Raw genomic sequence first — 12,185 nt, forward strand, 5'->3', positions numbered from 1 at the left:
CTGGTGGGCTAAAGGCAGAACTGCAGCAACTTTTAAGCAGAAGCTATTTTCTGCAAAAAATTAAAAGTATACACGGCCCATGAAATTTGCGTGCATGCAGTGGCACAGAATTCTCCCAGGAATAACATATCTAGCCTCTTTTATCTTCAATGCTCCCAAAATCTTTACAGACTGTATGCAGAAACGGTGTCCCTTCTTCTTCTTTTTCATTTATGCCGCTTTTCCTGGTGAGGGTCATGGCGGAAGCATGGAGAGTAAGGAGGACGTGACCTCCCTTTCCTCCACAACAGGTTCCAGCTCCTCCTTGGGGATTACCAACTGTTCCCAGGCCAGCTGGGAGATATAATCCCTCAGAGGAAGTAGTGGAAGTGCCATTGCTCCTGCCATTCAATACTAGGATTAGACAATGATGTGGAGAATGCACGACTGGGAACAATCCAGCACTAGCTCCTGGGCAGTGGGAAAGAACTGGGCTTATAGATCCTTTCCATTTCTAGGAGATTTGGTCTAGGTTCAGTCTCTTGATTGAACACCTGTCCTTTCTCTGGGGCATAAATTGTTCTGCTCCATCACAAAATAAGTTAAATTTGGATCAGGGATAATGAACTGTGTGGCCTTCTAAACAGTCCCAGCTGGAAGCACAGACACATGTTTCCAGTGAGATTGGAACAACAAAGAGCTGTGAGATTTAGACCTTTACTTCTGCATCTTTTTCCTGAAAGCTGAATCTCTTATTGCACCCAACAGTCACCAGAGCAACGTGGACATGATGAGACACTCCCATTCACAGCACACATATTCTTGGGGACTGATGTATTGGGCCCAAGGGAAGTTATTACATTTAGCAACATTGGCTGAATTAATACAGTGAATAGCAACTCTCCCTTCAACACTTTAAGGCAAATCCACTGGAACCTCCCGTTCCCAACCCACCTTCTCCACTGGACTCGTTGGGTGATGTCACAGGGAGTTTTATGATATCATAAGCAGAGCTTGGCTGAAGTTTGGTGTTTTTCCACTTTAGTCATTATCAGAATTTTTTTTTTCAAAAATTTTTTTGTGGTGAGTTCATTCCACCTCCACCTTCCTGCATATTATACAGTCCTGGACTCACAATGATACAAACCCTCCAGTCTGATCTCTCTGTGAGCTGCCCATGGTGAGGGATGGGCTCGCTCTCTAATTTCACATCCATAGTGGGTTTTTTTCAATCAAATATTTGTTGCCACAGTTTCACAAATTCGATGAAATGGTGCGATACAAGGGAAGTTATTCCAATTCCTGTTCTCCTTTTGGGATGTATCTACAGCAACACATTTCTCCACAATGAGGTTATTTGGTTCCCCAGGTATCCAGAACCTGTAAGACAGAGAAGCTGATGTGTCAGACGTATCTTTATGAGTGACCCAGGGGAAAGAGTTGTAGCTGGTGATGGAAGAGTGGTGGAAATTATAACCTATTAATCCTCCAGAGAGATTCCCCTTCTTCCCTAAAATGGATTTGTAGCTCTCATCATGATGCCCTAAGAAACCTTCCCTTTGCTGGACCAGAAACATTTAGCTCCAGTAGGTGACAGAGATCTCTCTCTGAGACACACACATATCCACTATACTGTATGTGAATCTGTTGGACTAAGAGGAGGGTGGTAAACAGCCTTTATCCCAAAAAGTACTCACACTGCCGTCTTGTTATATGGAGTCCGATCCACCCAGCACCACTGGCCTTTCTCCAGTGCCAGACCAATATAGTAATTCTCCACTTGGATGCCAATAACTGTTCTTTTTACATAATTGGAAATGAAATCCTGGATAAAAAAATTAATTTAAATGTCACTAGATGCAGTTACTGAGCAGACAGTAGCAGGCAGGAATCTCTGGGGAGTGTGAGTCTGGTGCTGGAGGTGTTGATGGCTAAGGAAGCCCAGGAGTGAGTGTCCATGGAGCCAGAACTACCCACTCAAATTCAAGAACAGGTGTGTGTGTGCGTGTGTGAGGGTCTCTTCTGGGGCTGGGCACTGAATTCCCAATAGAGTCCGACCCCCAGCAAGATACCTGCTCAGTTCCCGTGTTGACCACCACCAGGTGGGAGCCCATCCCTGTACAGTTCCTCTCACTGTCATCCCAGTTCATGATATCTTTAGAGAAGTAGTAGCAGCTGGTCTGAAAGGGCTCCCAGCCCAAGGGGCAGCACGTCCAGACTCGCCCTGTGAGGGAAGAGAAATCCAAGGAGAAGGAATCATAATAATTAGAGATGGAAAATCCCTACTAGGGACATCTTTGTCATTGTCTGTGGACAATGTTGAATTGTTCCCTCCAGTTTATTCTGAAGGGTTTGACCTCTCCCAGCTGTACAGCTTTGTTTAGACTAAGATGGAAGATGTATTATTAGAAGATGTTAGCTAACATGGTCAGTAAGCCCAGTGTAGACAAGGCAAGGTAGACTAACATGTTAGCTGACATGTTCTAACCACGTACCTTTAAATTCTCATCTGGACAAAGCCAAAAATGACTCAGTTAATACAGATTCCATCCCTTCGCTTGGGAAGACAACCATAGTCTAATGGGTTTGGAAATGTTAGGGTTAGAGAATATTTCCTCATCCTCAACCTGAATTGGTCTTTTTCTCCTGTTATACCTTCTATTTCTGACCATTCTCAATTAACCCCTCCCCATCCTACTTGTTCACACCCCGCCTGTGCTTGAAGAACACTGCTATTTCTCTCCTTAGCCTTCACTTAGACCCTCTGTACAGACTTCATTTTCTCCTCATAATCTCCTCAGGGGTGAACCCCTCCAGCCCACTGTCACTGTTTGCTGTCAGTCCAGACCTGGGTGTAAATCAGGCCACCAGCCCAGAATGCTGACACAGGGATGATTTCCTCTCTCTCTTTTGGTGTCACTGACCTTTCCCTTCATCTCTCCCCACGACACAATGCCACTCTGCGGAACCCTGGGGCAGGGCCTTGCGCACTTCACAGCTTGGATTTCCCATGAGGAGAGTGACTGGTAAAGGAAAGAAAAAAAGAGAACGGATACAATATTTCCCTCCTCTCGCCCCCACATACAACCTGATTTCTTCTCCATCTCCTGGCCAAGAACTGTCACAGTGTGGTTGCTCCTACATGGGTTTCCTTTATTTTCATACATACAAAACCAATCTCCCATAGGAGAAGAATAGGACAGCTCAGCTTCCTTCATCTCTCTGTTGGTGGTGGGAACCAATTCTACTGACTGACTGGTGCAAGCCAATCTTTCTTGGTCAACAAGGCAAGAGAAGTGTTTGACTCACATGGGGTGGGTCAAGGTGGGTGTGACCAGGAAACAGCTCATTAACATTGTCACCCCTTGCTGAGCAGTAGCAGATGTTGGGGCCTTCAGTGTTGTTGAATATGGGTATTTTCTTAGCCTATTTACAGATGTACACTACTCCCAGGCAATTGCCTCTTCCAGAGCTCCCAGGACAAACACCAACATCATGTCCCACGAAACAGCTCTGCCCCAGGAATTAAGTCTAGTTGCACAAATTAAGGCAGAGAGAAAACTCTTGCTGTTTGCTACAGTGCCCCCAAAAGAACCTGCATCCCAGAACTAACCCTGGTACAGATCCCATCAGTTCCACAAGCATGGGAAGGCAGAGCATACTGGAGGTGAGCCACTGGCTATGAGACCGGTGTGAAAATGAAGCTTTGGGTGTTGTGAAACATTGGACAAATTCCAAGGAGAGAAGGGGCTGTATGAACAGGATGGCCTGCATCTCACAGGTGGTGGAGGGGCTAATCTTCTGGGTTGGAGACTAGCTGGGGCAGCCGGGAGGGTGTAAAACTAACAACACATGGGGGAGGGTTTGGAGGGGGCAAAAACAGTACAAATGTTTAAACGTATAACTTAAAGTCAAGGTGTTGGGAACTTATCGAACTGAGATGGCAAAGAATGTGAAGAGAAGTGTTTTTTTCCCCCAATTGTATATGTACCAGTGCCATGGGTAATGTACAAGAGGATCTGGAAAATCTCACTGATGAGAAGAAATTTGATATAATTGGCACTACTGAAACCTGGTGGGAGACTTCACATGACTGGAATGTTAAAACTAGTAGTTATCACCTGTTTAGAAAGATCAAGTGAATAAGAAAGATGGGGGATGGGTGTGACACTCACAGCATCCCAATGCCAGAGGGCAAGAGGGTCACTGGTAACAAGTAGTAAGTTTCAGCTGGCCTGAGCAGTTCAGTGTACCCCAGTTCACTGATGTCATAATCTGTGTCTAATAGGTGTCACGTAATATGTCATTGGAAAACTAATAATTCACTGATCATTAATAGTCTTGCATGATGTAAGTACATGGTGTATATTAAAAGTTATGAATAGATAGGCTGGAATTATATCTAAAATGTATATAAACCAGGCATGTCATGGGGATTTAGTAAACAGGTCTGCCCTAGACAAAGGGATGGGTTTGCTTCTCTGACTAGCCTGGTCATCAGGCAGAGACAATGAAGGTTTATTTACATATTAGGTAAACAAAGCTAGCAAGCTAACAAGCAGGGAAGAGAAACATTATCTGAGCTATAAAGACAATGGGTCTGAACCTCAAATGATAAGCAATGTATCAACTGATTGGGTACAATATTACTATATTATGAAAGTCTATTGATTGAGATCTTTTATGAAAGTCTATGACACACTAGTGATTAATATCAATGTGCAATGTCTGTATTAGCAGAACATAAGGGATTATGAATACTCATTGATTTTATGCTTTAAAGTGCATTTCCAAACGGAGGAAGAAACAGGTCTCTCCCAGACAGGATGGAATTTCATAGTTATACCTGTCCCCAGTGAAATTAAGCAAAGTGTGACCTAAAATAATGGAATCCCCATTTACACAGAAAATCAGCAGGGGAATGGGAAGTCCACAAGAAGGGAAGTACAGCAAAAGGTCTTCCTGCTTCTTGAAACAAGGTAGTTGAACTTTGGAAGATATAAGCCAGGACAGAAGTAATCTTTGGCATTGATCACTGGACAGACACAAGGGTCTGGGCCTCTTGCCAGCCAAGAAAAGTGGATCCTTCAACCAAAGGGGGTGGGTTTGAAGTCTCTGGGAACTGAATATAGGTGAGATACCTGCTTAGGTGAAGATTGTACCTTGCTAGATTAAGTTTTAGGATTTAGATATGTGTTTTCATTTTTATTTACTTGGGATCTTTTCTAACTTTCTTCCTTTTGCTTAGCATCATTTAACTTATGTCTTATTGTGAATAAATTGGTTTTATTTTTATTATAAACCAACTCTGTGTTGCGTTTGAAGGGAAGGCTGTATTTATCCCAGTTAAGTTAATAAGCTGTAATGTACCTTTCTCTCTTTAAAGGAGCAAACAGCCCTTATTATTTTCCTGAGTTATCCAAGAGAGAGCTAGGTACTTCAGGGCACACAGGTTTGGGAAAAATTCGGGATGGGGGTGTGTTAGGGTCACCCTGCAAGTAGTAATCAAGGCTGGTGGAAGTTAGAGTAGGGCTATGAGGCTGTAGAAAGTCTGCTGGGGTCAGAGCTGCTGAACCCGGGGTGGCTGCATTGCACACAGACACTCAGGATGACCTGCATACTTGTTTTTTAAGTATATCAGGAACAAAGGAATTCCTAAGAAAGGTATAGGCCCATTACTATACGTAGATGGTAAAACTGTTAATAATTCTCCAGAAAAGGCAGAAATATTCAATACATATTTTGGTTCTGCATTGGAAAGAAGCAGGATGATGTATTAATATCACATGAATATTATGTACTTTCCAGCTCATAAGTAACTAAGGAGAATGTTAAACAACCGCTACTAGGGATTAACATTTTTAAATCAGAAGGCCCAGACAACATGCACCAAAAAGTCCTATAAGAGGTGGCTGAGGAGTTCTCTGACCCACCAGTGTTAATTTTTAGTAAATCTTGGAATTCCAAGGAAATTCCAGAAGACTGGAAGAGTGCTGGTGTGCAATTCAATTCAATGCAAAAAGGGCAAGTGGTATCATCTGGGTAACTATGGGCCAGTTAGCCTGACATAGATCCCAGAAAAAATATTAGAAATATTGATATGGGCGTCATCTAATAAAGAATTAAGGAAAATAATAGAATGAATGCCAATGAACATGGTTTTGTGGAAAGTAGGTCTTGTCAAATAAATCTGATTTTATTTTTGGTTAAATAAGTTTGGCAGATAAAAGTAACTGTGTAGATATAATATATTTAGGGCTTTGTAAAGCTTTTTAGTCCTACATGACATGCTAATTAAACAACATGCACTGTGCTACATCAATAAAACACATGTTAAATTAATTAAGAACTGGCTAACTGGCAGATCTCAAAAAGAAGTTGTCAGTGGGGAATCATCATTGAATGGGGATATTTCTAGTGGAGTGTCACAGGGAGCAGTACTAGGCCTGATGCTATTCAACATTTTAATCAATGATCTGGAAGTAAATATAAAGGAACCTGTGATAAAATTTGCAGGTGACACAAGGATTGGCTGACTGGTAAATAATGATAGGGCCACACAACAACCAAACACAGAGACAGACCAGACTGAAGGCAGAAAGGTAAAACTCACCACACCGCACCGCAGACCGGCTCTTTTGCAGAAAGCCACAAAGAACCCAAATCACATGGCTCCCCCAGCCTGCAAATAGGTCCAGGCAGGGCCGTCCCTAGGGAGGTGCGGAGCCTGGGACAAATCAGCCTGTATGGGCCCCCCCTTAACATTTTTTCTACAGGTTAAATCTGGTGTGGGGAGGGAACACCTGTGCTGGGGGGCGAGGGACGATTGAGAGTCACAGGGTATCACTTGTGCTCGGGGCGAGGGGGCCCGGAAAATGGAGGGGTCCGGGGTGGATGGGCAATGGATGGGGTCAGCCTGACACTGGGGTATGCCGTCAGTATGCTAGGATACTGGCAGCCAGTGTGATGGCGGGCGAGCAAGAAAAAGAATTGCAATGTGCGCTTCCCACCGGTGAATGCGGGCCCGACTCCTGCTGCTGGCGCCAGGCCCCCCACTAACTCTCCTGGGCCAGCCTGGCCCCCCCCAGCCCCTAATCCCACCCCCTGGGCTGGCCTGGCCCCCCAGGCACCCCTAACCCCACCCTTCCTGGGCCGGCCTAGCTCTCCCCGCATGACACACGCACACTGAAGCGCAGGGCCCCCCGAAAGTGCAGTGCCCTGAGCAGTCGTCCTGATTTGCCATACCCAAGGGACGGCTCTGGGTCCAGGAAATCCCTTCCACATTTAAATGATGGCTTGTAATTTTAACACAGTTTCCAATATGCCACATATACATCATTGGCAAGACCAATACGGGGATATTGCATCGAGTTCTTTTGTCCCACATTTTATAAAGGATGTTGATCAATTGAAGAGATTGCAGAGTGCAGCCATAAAAATTATTCAAAGTGGAAAAGAAGCCTTACAGAGAGACTTTAGGAGCTCAATCTGTTTAGTTTATCAAAAAGAAGATCAAGAGGTGACTTGATTATACGGTCTAAGTATCTTCACAGAAAGAAAATACCAGGTACTAAAGGGCTCTTTAACCTAGTGGAGAAAGGCAGAACAAGAACCAGTGATTGTAAATTAAAGCTGGGCAAATTTAAGTTAGAAATAAGGCACTGTTTTTAAGAGAGGGTGATTATCCATTGGCACAAACAACCAAGGAAAGAGGTGGATTCTCCATCTCTTGATGTCATGATCTGGATGTCATGATCTGGATGCTTTTCTAGGAGATAGGATTTAGTCAAACACAAGTAATTTGTCTCAATATCAGGATAACGGAGTGAAATTCGATGGCCTGGGATATTCAGAAAGTCAGACTAGCTGATCCCTTCTGGCCTTAAACTCTGTGAAAATAATTTCTTCAAAAGCTGAACAATGATTACATGACAAAAAAAGAACTTGTAAAACTGTGAATAACAGCCCCATCTGATGACTCCTTCCACAACAGTCCTGCCATATTAATCCCAGAATACACCTCTTTGGATAGAGAGAACATATAAATTTGCTCTGACTTTTATAGAGGGGTATATCAACCAGGCTACCCTTAAATCCCCAACACTCAGGGAACTGGGAGGAGCATGTAGAGGGTGGAGCAGCTTTATAAATACCTTGAGTGACCTGATGAAGAAGCAGCAGTTAAGTGGTTAAAGTAGAACTTTCTCATGCTTAGCTAGAACACAAATGTGATGTTAGGTTGGAATTAGCCAAGTTGTCCTGGTGTTAGGTAAGCAGAAAAAACATACGTCCCATTTTTGAAAAAAAGTTGAGGCTTTTGTACTCAGGTAACTTGAAATTGGGCTAGTTGAACTCTACACAAATGTATGATGATATCCTCTAATATGTTGAGCACCGTCTATTCCTATTGAACTAGGAACTGAAGGGGTCCAGTACCTTGGGGAGGGGTAAATAATGATGTCCTCAGTGAGGACAAATGATGTGAAATACATTGCCCGCTCTTTAATTTCCACAAGGGAGCAGCGTTAAGTTTTACATATTATACAAAAGGTGTCACCTCCAACAGCCCCTGGTACTTCAGGGGCAGACAGTGAGGGAGGTGTATCCTCCTGAGTGATTCACACCACACCCTGCAGCACCATGACCTACAGCTCCACTGTGCCCAGCTCCCCGTATGAGAGCCTGGCCTGGCTGCATGGCTGCTCAGCCCATGCTGCTGTGGCTGAGACAGCAGGAGGGAAAGGCCCAATAACAGTGACAGAAAAATAATGAAACCTCCCACACACACAGCTGCCTTTCCTCTGGAGCCTGGGGGGCATTCAGTCTCCTGCCAAGACTGTAAAGATTCCCACCTCCAGCAGGGGTGAGTGAAGGCAGGGGGAGATCCTGTGACAGGTGTAAAAGCAAAAAAAAAAAAAACTAACAAAAAGGGAATTGCAATGCATGACAGTTTGTTTGCAAAAATCAGCCTAACTATAATCCTAATAATGCGAAATTTATAAAAGCAAAAATTATATAAAGCAAATAAAAAAACTGTGTAAAAAGTTGTTGCAACCTTATGTAAATAATATGCAAACAATATAAAATGTAGACTAAAAGTCTACATAAATAAAAAAAAACAAAATATCAAAATAACCAATGTATAAACAAAATGCAGCTATTGCTTACTATTGTCTATAACAAAAAATATAAATGCTTGCTGTAATTATTTACCCATTAAAAAACCTGCCCCCAAAAAACACAACCCTGTGTCCTAATGCACGCTCTCCCTCTATACAATTAATAATAATAATAATATATATATATATCTTTACTATACCCAACCAAAAAAATAAAAACTATGTTTGTCTCCCACACCGCACATAAATTATAATGTGCTTCATCACACTTGCGATGGAAACCACCCAGAAACATAGGTGCTGGTGACTCAGGAGGGGAAACTTTTCTCTCTGTGTCAATAGGCAGAGTGGGGGATGGGGCAGTGGATTAACTGTAGAGGAACAGACTATTGTTCCATCTAGCTCAGCATCAGGCTTCTTGCAGAGGTTGGTATCAGATGCCTCAAATGAAAATAATATATCACTATATCTAGTTACCTGTCCCACTTTGGGGTTGGGGGGCGGTGGTTCTTCCTGACCCCTACAGAGATAATTTATCCCCTAATGCCTGAGAGTTTATTACCCCTCTCTTAATTATGCTGCCCTTTTTATATCCAGCAACTGCACCAGACTTGGTTGATTCCCTGCAGCAGGCAGTTCCACAGCTTGAGTTTACAAGCCTTTTATTTTACTGATTCTATATTTACCAGCCACTATCTTACTCGAGATCCTTTTTATTTTTGTAAGATGGGAAAAAGGAAAGAAGCAGGAGGGACAGACCCCAAAGAGAGCAATGAAATCCATTCTTGTTTTATACATTTACTTTTTCTTTCCAATGCAGACAGATAAACAGAATTCAAAACCCACCCATGCAGCCGTAGATGACACAGGCCTTGAGGACAAGAGCACAAACAAGAGTGACCCAGAGGCTCAGCCAGGGGCGGAGTTTCCTCTCTTCTGTGGGGGCTGAAATACATAAGGTAAAAGCAGGAATCACACACCCTTCCCAAAGATAAAATTTCAGGAGAGCCCAGGAGGCCCAGTAACCCCTGTTTTCCTGATTCCAACACAGTGTCCTGAGACAGAGGTAAGGAATTTTCCTAGAATTACACCTGGACCCAGAAGCCTGTAATTAAGTGGCTCAGATACAGGAGCTGGGATTAGTGCAGGGTTCCCCAACTCTTCTCTTTCTCTTTTTTCTCTCTACCTGCAAGACTCATCTCCCCTCCTCTTTCCCCTTTATTCCTTCTCTTGTCCATTGCTTGGTCCCCCAGCACCTCCTTTTCTCCTCATAACATCTCCCCATATATCTCTCTCCTTCCATCTCCCCAGCCACTCCTCCTTTCTCTCATTGCATTCTCTTCCTCCACCTCTGTCCACCTCTCCCTGTTTATCCCACCTCTCCATCCTTATCTTCTCTACTTCCCTTTTGTTAATCTTCTGTACTCCCTTCTCTCTCCTCTCCCCACCCACCTTTCCTTACTCTTTAGGGATCTGGCTCCACTTTGAGCTAGGGGTGTGATTCCCAGCTTGAGGAGACATACCTGCGCTAGCTTTGATCAAGCTAGTGTGCTAAAAGTAGACTATAGCCATGGTGGCATGTGCAGCGGGAGGGCCTGATGACATACCTAGCATATCTGATGAGCACGCACTTATGGCAGCTAGCCCCACTTGCTGCTGGCCCTGCTCCAGGTCATCTATTTTTAGGGCACTCGCTCAAACAAAGCTAGTGTGGATATGTCTCCTTGAGCTGGGACTCACACTCCTATCTCAAAGTGTGGATATTTCCTCCTAGGTATCTATCTACATCGCAAATGGAGGTGTGACTGCAGCGTGGGTGAGGCATACCTGTGCTAGCTTTACTCTAGCTGGGGCAGGTAACAGTGGTAGTGGGGATGGGATGGCGTAGGCTTCAGCACAGGCTAGCCATCCCAGTACAAGCCCACTGGGCACCCTGGGTGGCTACTTGCATTGCTAGCCTCTGCTGGGGTCCATGCTGCTGCATCTCTGCTGCAATTGTCCACACAGGCATGTCTACATGCGCTACAATTACCCCTTCATTTGCGGTGTATATGTAACCCATGTCTCTCTCTTCCTGGCCTGTTACTCCCAGGTTGGTGTTCTAAGGTGCCCGAAGGAATGAAAGTCCAGCTGAGCCCATTATATACAATTGTTTATATAAGTCAGTCAAAGTTGGAGACAAATACAAATGCTACAAATTGGGTTGTTTACAGTGAAAAAATCATGACGGGTCTTCAAAGCATCTAGTAAGGTCAGAGGTTGGCATTGTAATGAGCAGTAAGATTGTAGAAATGGGAGGAAATGTTTACGGTTGAAATCATCCAAATGTGTTTCAACTGGTTCAACTGACACCCCTTCTTGGACATTGTTTCTGTGGGGTCATTGAAATGGACAGAAGGTCATTGCTTTTCTCTCATAACTTCATTATCCCTTCCCCAATTCCTTTGGGCCATTCTCCAGCCCTGTCACTCCCTGGCTCCATTCTCTTTATCCCTCTGTCTCATCCTTTCCAGCCATTGTTCCCCCATTTCTGTATGGTCTTTCTCCAGAACTTATCTCCGCTATCACTCCCTCTCCATTGCCTTCCCAAATCTTATTTCAACCCATCCCGCCCTACAGAGTGAGATTAAATCCCCATTCTCACCTGCAGTTCCTGGGTTGGATTTCCCTGTTGGGCTCATGGCCTCTCCCAGAACCTCACTGTCTCCACCGGTGACTCCAGGGAATACACGTAGCCACCAGCACAAGGGGCTGTTCTATTGAAGAACAAATTGTATTCTGAGCTGGTCAAACACAAATGAGGAGCCGTAATGATGTCTGATGAGATGGCGAGGCTGAGAGCCAGAGCCTGGAGATAAATACCCCACAGAAGGGAGTAGAGGGAAGGGGAATTTTTCACACGGTCTTGTGATGGCTCATTTCAAACCAGAAGTATACATACATAAAAAAGTGAAGAAAATGAAGTTGGAAAAGAGGAACTATCCCCCATCGCTGAAATATTTTATTTCGAAAATATTCCTGAAGTTTTGCAACATGTAACATTGTAACATTAACCCTCTATCTGCAGGGTTTGCCCTGTGTCTGTGG

At 44.0% G+C, this 12,185-nt stretch overlaps 1 protein-coding gene across 1 annotated transcript; it reads right to left on the reverse strand.

The window, feature by feature from the left end:
• Nucleotides 1-892: 892 nt before the first annotated feature.
• LOC128830502 (C-type lectin domain family 4 member E-like) lies at nt 893-11,964 on the reverse strand. The gene is made up of 6 exons (XM_054016347.1): nt 11,743-11,964; nt 9,945-10,043; nt 2,904-3,002; nt 2,052-2,203; nt 1,677-1,804; nt 893-1,359 (listed from the first exon to the last, which is right to left on the reverse strand). Exons 1-6 carry the CDS (start codon nt 11,777-11,779, stop codon nt 1,212-1,214), a joined length of 663 nt encoding a protein of 220 aa, XP_053872322.1. The 5' UTR covers nt 11,780-11,964; the 3' UTR covers nt 893-1,211.
• Nucleotides 11,965-12,185: the final 221 nt, after the last annotated feature.

This window comes from Malaclemys terrapin, chromosome 1, assembly GCF_027887155.1.
Source record: "Malaclemys terrapin pileata isolate rMalTer1 chromosome 1, rMalTer1.hap1, whole genome shotgun sequence".
NCBI classification, from domain to species: Eukaryota; Metazoa; Chordata; order Testudines; family Emydidae; genus Malaclemys; species Malaclemys terrapin.